We start from the raw sequence: 20,316 nt of genomic DNA, 5'->3' as shown, positions 1-20,316 counted from the left end.
AGAACTAATAACTGAATTCAGCAAAGTTGCAGGATACAAAATTAATACACAGAAAGCTGTTGCATTCCTATATACTAATGATGAACTAGCATAAAGAGAAATCAGAAAAAGAATTCCATTTATAACTGCATCAAAAAGAAAAAAATAGCTAGGAATAAACCTAACTATGGAGGTGAAAGACCTATATACCCTGAAAACTGCAAGACGCTCATGAGAGAAATTAAAGAAAAAACCAATAAATGGACAGGAAGAACTAATATTGTCAAAATGGCCATCCTGCCCAAAGAAATCTACAGATTCAATGCAATCCTAATAAAATGCCAACAGCATCCTTCAATGAACTAGAACAAATAGTTCTAAAATTCATATGGAACCACAAAAGACCCCAAATAGCCAAAGCAATCCTGAGAAGGAAGAAAAAAGCTAGGGGGATTATGCTCCCTAACTTAAAGCTCTACTACAAAGCCACAGTAATCAGAGCAGTTTGGTACTGGCACAAGAACAGATTCATAAATCAATGGAGCAGAAGAGAGCCTAGATATAAACCCACACATAAACGGCCAATTAATATACAATAACGGAGTCATGGATATACAGTGAGGAAATGTCAGCCTCTTCAACAACTGGTGTTGGCAAAACTGGACAGCTACATATAAGAGGATGAAACTGGATTACTGTCCAACTATACAAAAAAAGGAAACTTGAAATGGATCAAAGATCTTTATGTTACTCATAAAACCATAAAACTCACAGAAGAAAACACAGGCAAAAATCTCCTATATAAACATGAGCAATTTTTTCCTGAAGGCATCTCCTTGGGCAAGGGAAACAAGCAAAAATGAGCAAATGGAACTACATCAAACTAAAAAGCTTGTGTACAGCAAAGGACACCATCAGTAGAACAAAAAGGCATCCTACAGTATGGGAGAATATATTCATAAATGACATATCTGATAAGGGTTTAACATCCAAAATATATAAAGAGCTTACATGCCTCAACACCCAGAAAGCAAGTAACCCAATTAAAAAATGGGCAGAGGATATGAACAGACACTTCTCCAAAGAAGAAATTCAGATGGCCAACAGGCACATGAAAAGATGTTCCACATTGCTAATTATCAGGGAGGTTCAAATTAAAACCACAATGAGATATCACCTCACACCAGTTAGGATGGCCAACATCCAAAAGACAAGGATCATCAAATACTGGGGGGGATGTGGAGAAAGGGGAACCTTCCTACACTGCTGGTGGGAATGTAAATTATTTCAGCCATTGTAGAAAGTAGTACGGAGGTTCCTCAAAAAACTAAAAATAGAAATACCATTTGACCCAGGATTTCCACCCTAGAATTAACCTGAAAAAACAAGATCCCTGATTCAAAAAGACTTATGCACCCTTATGTTTATTGTAGCACTACTTACAATAGCCAAGATATGGAAGCAATATAAGTGTCCATCAGTAGATGAATGGATAAAGAAGATATGGTACATATACACAGTGGAATATTATTCAGCCATAAAAAGAAAAGAAATGCTATCATTTGCAACAGCATGGATGGATCTAGAGGGTACTATGTACTATGCTCAGTAAGATAAACCAGGCAGAGAAAGACAAGTACTAAATGATTTCACTCATTTGTGGAGTGTAACAACAAAGCAAAACTGAAGGAACAAAACAGCAGCAGACTCACAGACTCTAAGAAGGGACTAGCGGTTACCAAAGGGGAGGGCTGGGGGATGGCGGGTGGGGAGGGAGGGAGATGGGGATTGAGGGGCATTAGGATTAGCACACTCAGCATAGGCAGGTCACGGGGAAGGCAGTATAGCACGGAGAAGACAAGTAGTGACTCTAGCATCTTATTACAGACAGTGACTGCAGTGGGGTTGGGGGGGACTTGATAATATGGGTGAACATTGAAGCTACAATGTTACTCATGTGAAACCTTCATAAGACTGTATTTCAATGATACCTCAAAAAACAAAACAAAACTGTCTTTCTTCACATCCCTCAGAGCACATTTCAGGCTCTTCCTGAATCTGTTTCCCAGATTGAAATTCCTAAATACCCCAAATAATATTTTGGTTTGCTTTTCAGCCCCAGTTCTTTCTTCTTGCACACCAGTGCTGTTCTGTACTAACGGTTTTAGTGACGGAAGTGACTCAGAAATGCTATATAGTGTCATTCTCTGAATCTTGACTTTCTATGGCATTTCTTACCGAAATTTTCTCTTCTTGAAGGTCAAGGGAACTAAGGGATTTATTTTCAAAAAGGACTGCTAACAGAAGAAAGCTATGAAAAAGAGCCCACTTAAATTTTGATCTTTTCCCCATGGGATCGATGTAGGCTCTTCTGTGAGGAGGCGCTCAGGAACATGTTCTTGTCTTACACAGCGGATACATCACGTCAGCAACTCCAGGAACAAAGAATGACAGTGCATTTAGCAGGAAGTTCTAGTTCTTTTTTAATCAATAAAAAGGAAAAAGAGGTATGTCTAGTACCTTGGCTTGAAGAATATAATTGTCTTGATTCAGTTTGAAGAGCTCCTTCTCTTGTTGTCTCTTTCGTTCTTCCATCTTATTTTCCAGCTCTTTCTCCTTTTCTGAGAATGTGACTTTAATTTGGTCAATTAGGGCTTGTGCCCCCCTCCATTTTTCCTCTGCTTCCTGAACTCTTTTAAACATAATTAGTTCTGTCTCCTTTGTCCCACCATGGCATCCTGAAGAATCCTTTTAAGGAAGAGCATTACTTCATTGTAGCAGATTTACATATTAGGTTCAAACACAGGTGGTTAGGAAAAAAAAAACCCAAAATGATATGGTTAACACTGTTCTATGTAAGAAAACCAATGCCCAATATGAGTGATTAGAATATCACTCTTGATATAAAAGAAACTTCATGTATTTCATTATTTATAATTCAGTTTTGACATAATTATAGAACATAAAAAAGTATGAATATTATTTGGAAATCCAATACCTACATTCCGAGACTGAACACAGGACTCTGTTTCTGCAGGATGTGCAGACTTCTCAGGAGTCAGGCAGCTTTCAGTTTGGGGAGCTGGTCTACCCAAAGCTGCAGGCTTGATGAGTTTTGTCCCAGATAAGATTTCTAAACAAAATTGAATGTGTATTCAGCAATTATGTAACAGTAAGCACTAATATGCTGGAACACTAAGTTAAATGAGGATCTCAGGGTAGGCTGATGTCTAACACTCGAACACAGCTGCTTCACTGTACTCAGAAGTGCTGCCCATAAGCAACATTCTACTCAATGCTGGCACAGAAGGCTAATTGACCCAAGATTCATGTCAAATGACAAATGGAGTAAATAAATGTGAGGAGGATATGGACTGGGATAATTTCAGGCTTTATTGTTTTTAAATGTTATTAACATGTTCACAGCAATAACAAATAAGAATATCTAAATGATGACTCAAAAACCAGCTGATAACTTTATGAAGCATTTTAGTTAATATTAACTATGCTTTCAAAGCACATTTTTTATAAACAATGTATATCAAGATACAGTATCAATGGAATAATATAAATTGCATGGAAACTTCATAATGGCTAGTCTATATCTGATTTAAAGATAAAATTACAGTATTGTTATAATACTTTGAAAAAATGTATTATTTAGAAAAAATGTGATTAATGTATATTCTGGTCAAATTTCCAGCTTTTAAAGTACCTTGTAAATTCCCAAATAGGAATAATTCTAAAGCCAATAAGTTACTCTTTTAATAAAAAAAAAAAAGTTTAAGGTGAATATCTAGAAGAGATCTTGAGGCCCACATTCAAGCACTACAGGTTCTGAGCTGAACACTCAGTAAAACTTAACTGCTTTAGAGGTAAATGAAGAGTTTGAAATTTGTATTTTTAATGTAATTTCTTCAAGACACTAACTTTTTAAAAGTAAAATTTGCTTTTTCATTAAAAGTGAAATGATGGTTATTAAAGATTTGGAAAGTATAGTAATGTCAAAAGGAGAACCAAGTCACCTCACCCAAAGATTTCTTTCTAATCTTCTGTGTGGACACGGGGAGATTTTCCTTAGAGTGTTATCATCATGTTTAATGGGACTGTTTGATGTAGGTTTTCTCAAGGAATTTCTTAAAGCGTTCATAAAGAAACCATTTTTGAGTCACTGTAAAAGCAGGTGTTAATTATTCCAAGTCACTGAAGTCCATCAATGTGGCCAGTGAGGGGGATGTGATCTGCTAGCACTGTGGTTCCCTCTAGGACACGGCAGCCAAGGGTGGCAGGTGGCTCCTGTTCGAGTTGTAGTCAGCTAGTGCTTTTTTACCAGAATTCTCCCTTCCCACGTTCTCAATTTTGATTTCTCTAAAGTAATTATTTTCAATAATGCTACAGGAACAGTATCTTTTTTTTATACATGAAATAAAATTTTCTTGGCTATAAAATCCAAGCATGAAAACACTGCAGAATCTGGAACCCATGAGCTCTTCTTGAAAAATGATGGATTAATAAGAAAGTTCGGTCAAATAAGAAATTAATCAAAATAATTCCAGTATGGAAAGCTTTGGCTAGAGGATGGTGAAAAGCATTCCACCTCTTTGGTAAAAAGACCAAGATCTAAACTCAAAAGCTCAGGGACTCAAGATTGCAGGAGAGAATGTAATAAATATACCTTAGGGGGGCAGAGCCAAGATGGCGGCGTGAGTAGAGCAGAGGAACTCTCCTCCCAAAACCACATAGAATTATGAAAATACAACAAAGACAACTTCCTAAAATAGAGACCAGAGGACACAGGACAACATCTAGACCACATCCACACCTGCGAGAATTCAGCGCCTCGCAAAGGGGGTAAGATACAGCCCTGGCCCGGCGGGATCCAAGCACCCCTCCCTCCGGCTCCGGGCGGGTGGAAAGAAACCGGAGCGGTTTTTTTCTTTTTTTTTGGCGAGTGCTTTTTGGAAAACTTAAAGGGACAGGGACCCCAATACCAGGGAAACAGGGCAGTAAGGCCGGTGAGTGGGTGCCTGAGACCGGTGCCTGAGGACAAAGAAAATTGCGCGTTTTTCCCTTTTTTTTTGGCGAGAGCTTTTTGGAAGCCTTAAAGGGACAGGGATCCCAATACTAGGGAAACAGGGCAGCAAGACCGGTGAGCGGGTGCCTGAGACCGGCGCATGAGGACAAAGAAGATCACGCGATTTTCCCTTTTTTTCTTGGCGAGTGCTTTAGGAAGCCTTAAAGGGACAGGGACCCCAATACTAGGGAAACGGCAGCAAGACCGGTGAGCAGGTGCCTGAGACCGGAGCCTGAGGACAAAGAAGATCGCGCATTTTTCCCTTTTTTTTCTTGGTGAGTGCTTTTTGGAAGGCTTAAAGGGACAGGGACCCCAATACTAGGGAAATAGGGCAACAAGACCAGTGAGCGGGTGCCTGAGACCGGCGCCTGAGGACAAACAATATCGCGCATTTCTCCCTTATTTTTTTTTTTTTTTTTTGGTGAGTGCTTTTTGGAAGCCTTAAGGGGACAGGGACCCCAATACTAGGGAAACAGGGCAACAAGACCAGTGAGCGGGTGCGTAAGACCGGCACCTGAGGACACACAATATTGCGCGTTTCTACCTTTTCTTTTTTTGGCGAGTGCTTTTTGGAAGCCTTAAAGGGACAGGGACCCCAATACTAGGGAAACAAGGCAGCAAGACTGGTGAGCAGGTGCCTGAGACTGGCGCCTGAGGACAAAGAAAATCGCACGTTTTTTTTCTTTTTTTTTTTTTCCTCTTTCATTGTTGCTGTTGTTCTTTTGGTTTGAAGAGTACTTTTTGGAAGTCTTAAAGGGGCAGGACAGGACACTTAGCCCAGAGGCAGGGAATCTGGGGATCTCTGGGCACTCTAACACCCTGGGTAACAGGGAGCACAGAGGCCCATTACAGAGATAAATAGCCTCCCGGCCACTCCCCATCCAACAGGGCTCCACCATTTTGGAGGAGCAGCCCCAGCCAGGCCATGCCCAAAGCAACACCAGATATAAACTCCATAGGAACCGGGTACATAGCAGAAGCCCTGTCTGCGCACAGCAGCAAAGCATAAGCCACTAGAGGTCGCTATTCTCCCAGGAGAGGAAGGCCACAAACCAACAAGAAAGGAAGCTCTTCCAGCTGTCACTCGTACCAGCTCTGCAAACTATCTCTATCACCATGAAAAGGCAAAACTACAGGCAGACAAAGATCACAGAGACAACACCTGAGAAGGAGACAGACCTAACCAGTCCTCCTGAAAAAGAATTCAAAATAAAAATCATGAACATGCTGACAGAGATGCAGAGAAAAATGCAAGAGCAATGGGATGAAGTCCGGAGGGAGATCACAGATGTCAGGAAGGAGATCACAGAAGTGAAACAATCCCTGGAAGGATTTATAAGCAGAATGGATAAGATGCAAGAGGCCATTGAAGGAAGAGAAACCAGAGAACAGGAACATACAGAAGCTGACATAGAGAGAGATAAAAGGATCTCCAGGAATGAAACAACACTAAGAGAACTATGTGAACAATCCAAAAGGAATAATATTCGTATTATAGGGGTACCAGAAGAAGAAGAAAGAGGAAAAGGGATAGAAAGTCTCTTTGAAGAAATAATTGCTGAAAACGTCCCCAAACTGGGGGAGGAAATAATCAAACAGACCACGGAAATACACAGAACCCGCAACAGAAAGGATCCAAGGAGGACAACACCAAGACACATAATAATTAAAATGGCAAGGATCAAGGACAAGGAAAGAGTTTTAAAGGCAGCTAGAGAGAAACAGGTCACCTATTAAAAAAAACCCATCAGGCTAACATCAGACTTCTCAACAGAAACACTACAGGTCAGAAGAGAATGGCATGATATATTTAATGCAATGAAACAGAAGGGCGTTGAACCAAGGGTACTATATCCAGCACGACTATCATTTAAATATGATGGCGGGATTAAACAATTCCCAGACATGCAAAAGCTGAGGGAATTTGCTTCCCACAAACCACTTCTACAGGGAATCTTATAGGGACTGCTCTAGATGGGAGCACTCCTAAAAAGAGCACAGAACAAAACACACAACATATGAAGAATGGAGGAGGAGGAATAAGAAGGGAGAGAAGAAAAGAACCTCCAGAGAGTGTATATAACAGCTCAATAAGTGAGCTAAGCTAGGCAGTAAGATACTAAAGAAGCTAACCTTGAACCGTTGGTAACCACGAATCTAAAGCCTGCAATGGCAATAAGTACATATCTCTCAATAGTCACCCTAAATGTAAATGGACTTAATGTACCAATCAAAAGACACAGAGTAATAGAATGGATAAAAAAGCAAGACCCATCTACATGCTGCTTACAAGAAACTCACCTCAAACCCAAAGACATGCACAGACTAAAAGTCAAGGGATGGAAAAACATACTTCAGGCAAACAACAGCGAGAAGAAAGCAGGGGTAGCAGTACTAATATCAGACAAAATAGACTTCAAAAGAAAGAAAGTAACAAGAGATAAAGAAGGACACTACATAATGATAAAGGGCTCAGTCCAACAAGAGGATATAACAATTCTAAATATATATGCACCCAACACAGGAGCCCCAGCATATGTGAAACAAATACTAACAGAACTAAAGAGGGAAATAGACTGCAATGCATTCATTTTAGGAGACTTCAACACACCACTCACCCCAAAGGATAGATCCACTGGGCAGAAAATAAGTAAGGACACACAGGCATTGAACAACACACTAGAACAGATGGACCTAACAGATATCTATAGAACTCTACATCCAAAAGCAGCAGGATATACATTCTTCTCAAGTGGACATGGAACATTCTCCAGAATAGACCACATACTAGCTCACAAAAAGAGCCTCAGTAAATTCCAAAATATTGAAATTCTACCAACCAATTTTTCAGACCACAAAGGTATGAAACTAGAAATAAAGTCTACAAAGAAAACAAAAAGGCTCACAAACACATGGAGGCTTAACAACATGCTTCTAAATAATCAATGGATCAGCGAACAAATCAAAATATAGATCAAGGAATATATAGAAACAAATGACAACAACAACACAAAGCACCAACTTCTGTGGGATGCAGTGAAAGCAGTCTTAAGAGGAAAGTACGTAGTGATCCAGGCACACCTGAAGAAGGAAGTACAATCCCAAATGAATAGTCTAACATCACAACTATCGAAACTGGAAAAAGAAGAACAAATGAGGCCTAAAGTCAGCAGAAGGAGGGACATAATAAAGATCAGAGAAGAAATAAACAAAATTGAGAAGAATAAAACAATAGTAAAAATCAACGAAACCAAGAGCTGGATCCTTGAGAAAATAAACAAAATAGATAAGCTTCTAGCCAAACTTGTTAAGAGAAAAAGAGAATCAACACAAATCAACATAATCAGAAATGAGAATGGAAAAATCACGACAGACCCCACAGAAATACAAAGAATTATTAAAGACTACTATGAAAACCTACATGCCAACAAGCTGGAAAACCTAGAAGAAATGGACAACTTCCTAGAAAAATACAACCTTCCAAGACTGACCAAGGAAGAAACACAAAAGTTAAACAAACCAATTATGAGCAAAGAAATTGAAACGGTAATCAAAAATCTACCCAAGAACAAAATTCCCCGGATTTACCTCGGAATTTTATCAGACACACAGAGAAGACATAATACCCATTCTCCTTAAAGTTTTCCAAAACATAGAAGAGGAGGGAATACTCCCAAACTCATTCTATGAAGCCAACATCAACCTAATACCAAAACCAGGCAAAGACCCCACCAAAAAAGAAAATTACAGACCAATATCCCTGATGAATGTACATGCAAAAATTCTCAATAAAATATTAGCAAACAGAATTCAACAGTATATCAAAAGGATCATACACCATGACCAAGTGGGATTCATCCCAGGGATGCAAGGATGGTACAACATTCGAAAATCCATCAACATCATCCACCACATCAACAAAAAGAAAGACAAAAACCACATGATCATCTCCATAGATGCTGAAAAAGCATTTGACAAAGTTCAACATCCATTCATGATAAAAACTCTCAGCAAAATGGGAATAGAGGGCAAGTACCTCAACATAATAAAGGCCATATATGATAAACCCCAGCCAGCATTATACTGAACAGCGAGAAGCTGAAAGCATTTCCTCTGAGATCGGGAACTAGACAGGGATGCCCACTCTCCCCACTGTTATTTAACATAGTACTGGAGGTCCTAGCCATGGCAATCAGACAAAACAAAGAAATACAAGGAATCCAGATTGGTAAAGAAGAAGTTAAAGTGTCACTCTTTGCAGATGATATGATACTGTAGATAAAAAACCCTAAAGACTCCACTCCAAAACTACTAGAACTGATATCGGAATACAGCAAAGTTGCAGGATACAAAATTAACACACAGAAATCTGTAGCTTTCCTATACACTAACAATGAACCAATAGAAAGAGAAATCAGGAAAACAATTCCATTCACAATTGCATCAAAAAGAGTAAAATACCTAGGAATAAACCTAACCAAAGAAGTGAAAGACTTATACTCTGAAAACTACAAGTCACTCTTAAGAGAAATTAAAGGGGACACTAACAGATGGAAACTCATCCCCTGCTCATGGCTGGGAAGAATTAATATCGTCAAAATGGCCATCCTGCCTAAAGCAATATACAGATTTGATGCAATCCCTATCAAATTACCAGCAACATTCTTTTACGAATTGGAACAAATAGTTTAAAAATTCATATGGAAACACCAAAGACCCCAAATAGACAAAGCAATCCTGAGAAAGAAGAATAAAGTAGGGGGGATCTCACTCCCCAATGTCAAGCTCTACTACCAAGCCATTGTAATCAAGACAATTTGGTACTGGCACAAGAACAGAGCCACAGACCAGTGGAACAGATTAGAGACTTCAGAAATTAACCCAAACATATATGGTCAATTAATATTTGATAAAGGAGCCATGGACATACAATGGCAAAATGACAGTCTCTTCAACAGATGGTGCTGGCAAAACTGGACAGCTACATGTAGGAGAATGAAACTGGACCTTTGTCTAACCCCATATACAAAGGTAAACTCAAAATGGATCAAACACCTGAATGTAAGTCATGAAACCATTAAACTCTTGGAAAAAAACATAGGCAAAAACCTCTTAGACATAAACATGAGTGACCTCTTCTTGAGCGTATCTCCCCAGGCAAGGAAAACAAGAGCAAAAATGAGCAAGTGGGACTACATTAAGCTGAAAATTTCTGTACAGCGAAAGACACCATCAATAGAACAAAAAGGAACCCTACAGTATGGGAGAATATATTTGAAAATGACAGATCCGATAAAGGCTTGACGTCCAGAATATATAAAGAGCTCAAACGCCTCAACAAACAAAAAACAAATAACCCAATTAAAAAATGGACAGAGGAACTGAACAGACAGTTCTCTAAAAAAGAAATACAGATGGCCAACAGACACATGAATAGATGCTCTACATCGCTAATTATCAGAGAAATGCAAATTATAACTACAATGAGGTATCACCTCACACCAGTAAGGATAGCTGCCATCCAAAAGACAAACAACAACAAATGTTGGCAAGGCTATGGAGAAAGGGGAACCCTCCTACACTGCTGGTGGGAATGTAAATTAGTTCAGCCATTGTGGAAAGCAGTATGGAGGTTCATCAAAATGCTCAAAACAGACCTACCATTTGACCCAGGTATTCCACTCCTAGGAATTTACCCTAAGAACGCAGCAATCAAATTTGAGAAAGACAGATTCACCCCTATGTTTATCGCAGCGCTATTTACAATAGCCAAGATTTGGAAGCAACCTAAATGTCCATCGGTAGATGAATGGATAAAGAAGATGTGGTACATATACACAATGGAATACTACTCAGCCATAAGAACAGGAAAAATCCTACCATTTGCAGCAACATGGATGGAGCTGGAGAGTATTATGCTCAGTGAAATAAGCCAAGTGGTGAAAGAGAAATACCAAATGATTTCACTCATCTGAGGAGTATAAGAACAAAGGAAAAACTGAAGGAACAAAACAGCAGCAGAATTACAGAACCCAAAAATGGACTAACAGGTACCAAAGGGAAAGGAACTGGGGAGGATGGGTGGGCAGGTGGAGATAAGGGGGGGGAAGAAGAAGGGGGTATTAAGATTAGCATGCATAGTGGGGGGAGGGAGAAAGGGGAGGGAGGGCTGTACAACACAGAGAGGACAAGTAGTGATTCTACATTTTGCTATGCTGATGAACAGTGACCGTAATGTAGTTTTTAGGGGGGACCTGATATAGGGGAAAGCATAGTAAACATAGTATTCTTCATGTAAGTATAGATTAAAGATTAAAAAAAAAATCAGTTCCTGTGTGCTGACCTCCAGTGAGTTCTACACAGTGGTATAGAGGGCATGTCAAAGTGTGGGCAAAGGGTCTGTTTGTTTCCATGCAGAAGATCAAGGCCTAGCTTGGCTACCCAGAAAATGAACTAAGATACGATATGAGGAAGAGCTTCCGGCATCAGTGCTCTCTGGAGGACTCGTGCTGGGGGATAAGCATCAAAAAGCCTCCACAGGGATCCAGGCAGTGCTGCGGTTGTGGCTGCGTCCACCCCACCGTTTCCTGGACTTGCCATTGGAATGAGGAGGGAGATGTCTAGGCTGGCATGTGCATACAGTGAGACAACGAATTTGATCGGATCTGTACTGTTGGAACTCAATCAGGAGTTGGGAGGGGTGCAAGTTGTAGCACTCCAACATCTTACGACTATAGACTACCTACGGTTAAAAGAACATATGGGATGTGAACAGATCCCAGAAATGGGTTCCTTTAATTTGTCTGACTTTCTCAGACTGTTCAAGTACAGTTGGACAATATCCATCATATCATAGACTAATTTTCACAAATGCCTAGGGTGCCTAAATGGTTTTCTTGGCTTCACTGGAGATGGCTGGTAATTATGGATTTGCTTTGTTTATGTCACCGTATTCCTATTATGTTAATATGTGTGCGCAAGTTAGTTAGAAGTTTAAAACCTATACATACTTAAGGTACTCTACAAGAAGATATGTCAAAGAAATAATCAATCCTCCCATGTTTTCTTCCATATGCTACCTCTATAGCTTTTCTTCTTCCTTCCTAATTACAACCCTTAAATAGAATTCGTGCCTCATATCAAATTTACCGAGTATCATAATTCCTCCAGGTGGTAAAGATACCTCGAGACAAGTGCTGGGCATAGAAGCCACAGGGCATAAATCTGCAAAGAAGTAAAAAGCTAACCTTTTCAAACAATATGGCTTCTCTCTCACTTACCAACTTTACATTTCCCTGTGTGGCCCCGGAAGATGACTGGTTAGCCAGAGACGGGTAAGATTCCTCAAGGGAGGAACAGCCTAAGATAGGCACAGTCGCAGGGGGGCCATCAGGTGAGAAATTGGGGAACAACAGTGGTGAAGCTTAGAACCTCACCCCCCTGTGTGTTGAGAGAAAGCTTCTGCATCCATGGATGTTTTATTGCCCTTGTCTAGCTCAGATTAGCACATAGTCTACAGGCACACACCTGATCATCTACAATTGCTCTCTTACAACACTAAACTATGTTTTCTACCTTTATCTTGCATCTACCTACCACTTCAGCAGTTTATTAAAAATAAAAATAATAATAAAGGGAGAAATGTGGGATCCACATATAAATCAAGTATAAAAATCAAACAAATATTCATAAAAAAATAAAATAAAATAAATATACCTTAAACAGGTAAAAATAAAACCAACAAAAATGGGCAGGAGATGTGTGAATAGGGGATGCACATGTTTCACTGGCTTATATTTCATAGAAAGGAAAACTGAAAATGTATACAATTAAAAAATGTAGTTAAAAACAACATGGTTTTGGCAACCTTTGGGGGGATTTAGATAATCTATTTTCTTAATGGAACTCTTGGGATGTAATATTTCTTAGGATGAAGTTTCTTACAGATTTAAGTAAAACTAAAGTATTCTATTTAAAAAGATTTTGTAAAGTGTGATCCCAGTCTTATGAAATGTTTTGTCCATTTATACATATATCTGCCATTCTCCTTCCTTCATCCACTCATCCATGCTTACTTCTATCTGCAGGTGGACATACATATGAGAAGCATAGAATGTGGACCCAGTTTGATACAGCTGTGTCTGGCTCAATTATTGCTTTCTTTTTACTTATCTGTATTTTGGAATTTTTAAATAACGAGGAAGTATCTTTTGTGACAATAAATTTACTAGTCTAAAAATAAAAACATAAGAGTTAATAGCTAAAGAAAATCAATTTAGAATAAAAAGGAAAACAACCACATAACAGCTACTGCTAGCTGCCAAACTCCTTTCTCCTTGCTAAAAGAAACCTAATTTTGCCCTGAGCAACAATGTGCCCAGTTAAAAATATTCCTCTCCCTGGACTCCATGCAATTGGGGGAGGCCATAAAATCAAAGTTCTGGCCAATAAGACGAAAGCAAGTTTCCTCCACTGGGCTTGGAAAGTGACTATTTTCCTGATTAAAGTTGATGATTTAACTAGCACAAACCTTTTACCTTTTGCTTCTCCTCCTGACAGGGCCTGAAGGTTGGGTAGTCATCTTATTAACAATGAAGACAAAAGTCATGGACTAAGAATTTTGAAGCAGTAAAGAAGGGATCTGATTCCTTGCACGGTTGTACCAGATCTAATTGTCTATCCCTGGCTTCTTTGATGCATGAAAAAAGCAGCCTTTTATTTGAGGATGCCCCAGTAGTTGGTCATCTTTCCCATCTTAACCAATGTTGATCCCAAAAGCATTCTCTAGACTTTCTGTACACTACTCTCTATCTGAGAGCTGCTTCTAAGACAACTCAACCTGCATAACCATCCCAAAGGAATTACAGTTCTGAATAAAACTAAAATTGTTGTGGGCAATTTTACAATGAAAAGAGATTTTAAAAATTCATACTTAATAGTCTAATGAGAAAATGTAACTCAGTATAAAAATAATCATGGTTTATCATTGTATAATCTAAACTTTAGTGATGTGTTCTATTTTTATTTTGGTAGTCACAAACACTAACATTTTGAAATAGGGAAAAACACTCATAAAAATATTATTGTCTTTAACTATCAACCTCTACATCATCCCCCTCTTTTCTTTTCCACTTACTGTGACATTACTTGTGTCTTCATTCTTAGTAATTTCAATATACTCACAGGTGAAACCTTTCAACCCCCTGGCTTCTGGTTCCTTATACTTCTCTCCACCTAGCTACTTATGCCCACTGGCATACTGTGTGTCTTTTTCTATTACTAGTAAATCACTCCTGATTCTCAGTCTCTGGCATTTACTCTCTATCAATCCTGTCTCCCACCTCCCTGGTACCTGGATTCCAAGAACCCTTTGACCCCACTGGGACCCACAGTCTATTGTTCCTACCTGTCTCACACTGTACCACAACACTTGATGTTCCTTCTTCCTTCATTACTCAACTTAAATTCCACATATATCATTAGCCCTGTCTTCCTCCTCTCAGTTGGCAAAAAACACTCTGATCTCATCTCCTACAATCCTCTTTGCTTACTCTGCTCTAGACATGGGCTTCTCCGCTGTTCCTTGAACACGCCAGGCAATCTTTTGTACTTTAGGACTTCTGCACTATTTCATCTTCATGGAATATACTTCCCCTAGATATCCACGGGCAACTTTTTTATCTCCTACAAGTCTTTGTTCAAATGGCTCTTTCTCAATGAGGCCCACTTTGCCTACCCTATTTAAAATTGTAACCTGCTGGACTCTACCACTAACACTCTTGCTGTACTTTCCATTTTTCTTAGATATAACATCATTTACTTATTATGCTTCTTGTTAAATGTCTGTCTCTCCTCAGCAGATGAAAGTTCCACAAACATGGGGGAGGGTAAATATCTCTGCCTGTTTTGTTTACTGATGTATTGCATGGGCCTTAACTGCCTGACCAAGGTAGGTGCTCAAAAAGTATTTGTTAAATGAATGAATTTGGATAAAGTAAACTTCAAAAAATGTTGGAGGTTAATTTATCTAAAATAAATAAATAATATTAAAAACAAAACTTCCTCTTCTTGCTCCCAAAAAGTACAGAATGAACACTCCTAGAACATTAATGAATCATTTTCATACTCCTCTTTATGATTCTAAAATCTGAGAAATGTTCCAGGTGCTTTTTAAAATCTTAGGTACTAGACCCAATGGATGGTTAATTTCTAATGAGTAGATGACATCACAGACAGATGTTCCACAGAAAAGAGAACACAAAAGACTTCTTAGGAGAAGGGATTAGGGGTCCCTAGGTTAAGAACAGGAGAAAAGGATGCTTGTATTAATCCTCTACAATCATATTTCTGTCTCTCCAGAATAAGCAATCTACTCTCTGTTCTCCTTCATGCTGACAAAAATCAGCCCTAGGCTTCCCATCTCATATGCACAAGTTACCACAGCAAATACACACCCACAAGGACAGAAGTAGCAAGTCATTAATACCTAAAGAATTTTAAATGTAGTCAAAGTGGTCCTGGAATTCACAGTTGTAGGAAAAGGCCAGGAAAGATACTTAAGCTAGAAATGAATTTTCCAATAAAGGTAGCTCTCCTCATGACAAATATCACCACATAACAATGATAAAATTGGTTATTCATTCAATTTAATCACAAAAGAAAGGACAAAATGCTTCTGGTTTCCTTGCTCTCCCTTCTCCACTGGGGTCTAAAGGCAGCAGAAATGTTGGTCTGACCTGAACATTTCTATTTCTTTGAATAGCTGAATGGGCTTCTGAGTTGAATATAGTCAATATAAATGACTACATTAGGAAATAACAGAAATACTGTGATGTACACAAATGTGTATTATGTGACATGTAAAACATCCTGCCTCTCCAAGTCTATACTGAACTACTCTCCAGATAATTTCTATATTGCAGGTTACCATTTGCATTCTGAATTGATTGTTCTTCTCTGGAAAACATTTTGGATGTTACAAAGCCAGCCAGATGAAGAGGGGTTTGAAACTCCCATCTTCTATTCACTTCCCACACTATGGATCTCACAGCAGGAGAGCCCAGAACTAATGACAAAAATCTCCTGTAAACTGAACCTTTCAGAAATGGAATGTAGTACCTTAAGATTAATCCTTCTCTATGAGTAAGGAAGGAAAGTTCACACAAGAGAAGGAAATAGGGAGAGGAAAGAACATGGAAAGTAAACTAATACACTATATGCACAGAATTCTATTATTAAAGGAATATATGATTACCTTTTTTCCTAGTTTGATTTGATGTGGGAATGGATCTCAAGTTTTTGCTTTTCATATCCTTTGAAGTTTTCTTTTCAAGAGTAGAAAACGTCTTGAATGGTAAACTGGGTTTGCCGTAGCCTGAGCTCCTAACTGATGCATATAGTGCACTCGGGGGTTTTCTCTTAAGCAAAGAAGGGGCACTTCCAGTCTCCTTGTATGGCACCTGTTTACCAGTTACAGCCTCTTCCTCTCCAGAGCTGAGCTGAGATCTGTAAGTCTATGCACAAGTACAGACTTCAACTATAGTTGTAAACATTTAACAGATGGCAAAACCATAATGATTACTAAAAAACATAATTTACAGAAGACAAATCCCTATGTTAAAATTTTCTAAGTCTTAATTCATCAGAATTTTAGTATTTTGCAGCACATCTTCAAAGTCAGAACTAAAATAAGCAAAATAATAAACAGAATCAGCTTGCAGAAAGCAAGATGTGTAATTTGCTAGTACGAATGTAGAGAGCAGGGTTGAGCACATTTTGAAATGACATAAAATCTTATCTCTTTTCTCTAGGTTTCTCAAGATGAATGCTTTAACTACACAAGCTCTGGAGATGATTTAAAATAAATGTGTAACTCAAAATTATAAAATAAAATAGAATATTGGAATCATGGAAACCATCAATCAGAACAGATCAAGAACAGAGAAAAAAGGAACAGTGAAATAAAAGTTCTCAACAGCTGAGAACAGCATTTATATGAAATGCCAACTTACCGACTTCTGCAGAATACAGACCTACTGGGAAGACTGAGTAAAAAGCACTAGAATGGTGGATAAATTTTATTTTCTTATACTACTCAAATCCTAAACTATGTTTACTTAAAAAAGTGAAAAATAGAAAAGATGACTTCTAAAAGAAAGCTAATGTTATAGTGGAAATTTCCAATTTGGGGACTGCAGGGTGTTATAATAAATATTCACAAACATACAGGATCTATATGGAGATTAGTGTCTAATTAATTGCATTAGCTTAAGAAATAATACAGACAGTATTTATATAACATAATTTATCAAAATGTCAAATCTATTTAGATCATAAACACTTACTTTATTTAATTTGTCATCCTGAGGTAATAATGTAGGACCAACAGATATCTTTTTCTTCAAAATATCAAGGTACATTTTATCTACATGTTCTTCCATAGTATTTACTCTTGGACAGCTATTTTCTATACATTTGTTTGTTGTCATTTGTAAAACCACATTCTCTTGAGTTTTGTCAAAAAATTGGTTCCCAATTTGTGGCTCTTGAGATGTTACATTTGGGTTCATATTCAGGGGTGAAGGGCTAACAAATTCAGTTTCTTTACTATCAGCCAATTTCTTACAGCTATAAAACAAAACAGTACATAAATAATGAACTCTATATGACTCCTCAAATATCAGTTTTATTAATACAGTGCACACACACATAATATGTACATATAAATATATTTGTATTATTAACATATAATATTTAATGTATTTAATATTGTAACTATTCAAATTAGGTAATTGATGTCAAATACATTATTTACAATTCTGGCTGAAAGTATATTCACATGGTATCATATAATTGCTTTAAATTTTAGATAATTCTAATGCAGTACAATACGAGGGATGACATGAATGACTGTGAGACCTACATCAAAGCAAAGCCAAACCAAGCAAGACTGAGACTGCTTCTGTGCTAGAAAAAAATATAAATTTCTGAACGGCCTTTTTGTGGTATTTTTTTTATCAATAATATTTTATGAAGTCAACATGCATTTGAGGCAGGAAAAATATTTTATTCATTTCTAGAAGAAACTAAAGAAGTAATTGTTATTTATGTTAATGAGGCATGGGGTATAAATATTAAAAACCATAAATTTCATCACAGTATAGGAAAACTTTAAGGTAGAACAGGAACATGACTAAGATTTTGAAATAAATAATTTCTGTGGTTTAAAACACCTAAATGCAATAGAACATTTCAGACCACTGGATCTTAAAACTATGGGAATCCCTTAAGGAAACATCCTAAATGTGGTTAAATATCAGCATATTCTGGGGGTTCCAAAAAATATAGTCATTGCTGCTTTCAAAATAAAAATGGTCAATTAGATAATTTAATTTCATAATTTATAAAATGAGATTTAAAAAATTAATAGGTTACCATTTCCATAAAAGTAAGGTAGAATGGCTTTTTGGTAATTGTTAGAAGCCTCTAAAGTAGCTAGAATCATTAGAAAATAAAATAATTCTTTCGCTCTTTGTGGTAGCATAACCTGACTAGATGCTCATCAAAACTTGCCTGTGCCAGTTAAACTACGTTTCCTCCCTACATCGAATCTGGATGGGTCCGTTTTCTAGTCTTTCCCTTTAGAATGGGAGTGCTCTGGTGACAAGAACCTAAGATACGTGTTGTTGGCTTAATGGCTGGGTTTTGGACAAGGCAGCATACGAACCAGAGGCCAGAGGGAGGCAGTGCACATGTCACAGTGGCAAACATTTGTTAAACTGTCACCTGAATTAGTTTATGAGGCAGACCACATGGCTACAGAGTCTGGGGTATCAAGGAGAAATGGCAGGAGAGAACAGTGAGTTTTTAAGTGCCAGCTACTATTGGCTACTTCTGGAAATTTATGATAAGAAAGATGAGCTCACAATAGAGTGGGCCAGTCTGAGAGAAGCAATCAAAGGGAACAGAGAGTCTAGAAACTCAGGGTTTCTTAGGTTCACTCTGTGTCTAGGTTTAAACAGTAAGATTTGGCATTGAAAAATGCTATGAAAAAGCAAGATTTCATAAGACTTCTTGTTGGAAAGGAGTGATTTCAGTTCCTTGGCAAAGATCATATTAAAGGTGTCATCTTCACACTTAAGATTGTTATTCCAACAACAGCCAGACAGCTGCAATTAAACTGAGAGAAAATAACAGAGGGACAAGAAAGCAAAGACACAAAGCAGGTTTAAAACCTTTGTCTAGCAAAAAATTGTAACTGCAGTTGTTGGCAGATGGGACTAAATGGAACCAAGTGGATCAGAAGCCTACTAAACTTTTTGAAGGAACTGTAATGACAAAGAAACCACAACCCTACTTAAAAAAAAAAGAAGCCAGAGACTTGTTCAGGAGCTTTAACCCACCAGCGAGTAGGAAGTGACCACAAGGAGGGCATCCTCCAAGATGGGCACGCCCGCCCCCAAAAGCCCACTCTGGCTGCAGCCAAGGGTGACAAAATGCAAGACAAATCTGTCCCGGAGCTATACAGCTAGGAGCTATGTGGAACAATGTATTTATAAGGTAGCTCCTTCTTAAGAGCAGAATAATGGCCTGATTATGGAAAATTCCCAACTTCAAGGTAGGAGGTCTTTATAAGGTTTTTTCAGTGGATTCTGAAGTTGCATTACTGATTGCATAAGGACATCAAAATCAAAAGTTTCCTCAGAATTTCCCTCTCTGAATGGGAGTATTTGTTGCAGTTTCACATCATTGGGTGCGGGTGAGGAAGTCACTGCACAGCAGACAATGAGGAGCTAAATCAAGCCTGATGGGAGAGGACTGTGCTTCACCTGGCAATCCTGGCCGTTCACATGGACACAGCCCTGAATGGGACTTTGGGTTGTTTGCCTTGGGGATGGGATGAGGGGGTTTTTGTATGAAAAGAGTGAAATGCATACTTGGCTATTTGAAGGGTAGATTCTATAAAGACTGGCTAGATGCCTAACAAACTCATATTTCACTTTTCTTTCTGAGCACATAAGCAAACCCCATTTCCCAGCCCTCTTGGACCTTGTTACCTAGACGTACTGGTTCTTGTCAATAGAATATGAGCTGCAGGGATGCAAATGATTCTGTGTTGAGGCAGCTAAAAGGAAATATTCTAAGCCATTTTTTTTCTTTTCTTATCAACTGGTTGGTTGAGACCATAACAACCTTAAAACCAAACCATGTGTTGATGATCGAAGTAGTCTAGGTCCCTAAATGATGGTGGAACAGAGTCCCTC

The 20,316-nt window shown here is 38.3% G+C and overlaps 1 protein-coding gene across 10 annotated transcripts in view; it reads right to left on the bottom strand.

Annotated features, from left to right (window-relative positions):
* The window catches only part of CEP162 (centrosomal protein 162), a 99,416-nt gene that overhangs the window by 41,215 nt on the left and 37,885 nt on the right, over positions 1-20,316 (bottom strand). For all 10 annotated transcript variants that reach the window (XR_012124155.1, XR_012124156.1, XM_073219376.1 and 7 more), the window contains 4 exons: positions 17,398-17,680; positions 16,308-16,566; positions 2,982-3,112; positions 2,500-2,727 (listed from right to left, as the gene is read on the bottom strand). Coding sequence is in view for 8 of the 10 variants with exons in the window: in XM_073219376.1 (XP_073075477.1) it covers positions 2,500-2,727; positions 2,982-3,112; positions 16,308-16,566; positions 17,398-17,680 (901 nt within the window). In the remaining 2 variants the exon portion in view is untranslated. The remainder of the gene's footprint in view (positions 1-2,499; positions 2,728-2,981; positions 3,113-16,307; positions 16,567-17,397; positions 17,681-20,316) is intronic.

This window comes from Manis javanica, chromosome 13 (genome assembly GCF_040802235.1).
Source record: "Manis javanica isolate MJ-LG chromosome 13, MJ_LKY, whole genome shotgun sequence".
Taxonomy (NCBI): Eukaryota; Metazoa; Chordata; class Mammalia; order Pholidota; family Manidae; genus Manis; species Manis javanica.
Note: the sequence above shows the minus strand (reverse complement) of the source record. Positions and strands in the feature narration are given on the sequence as shown.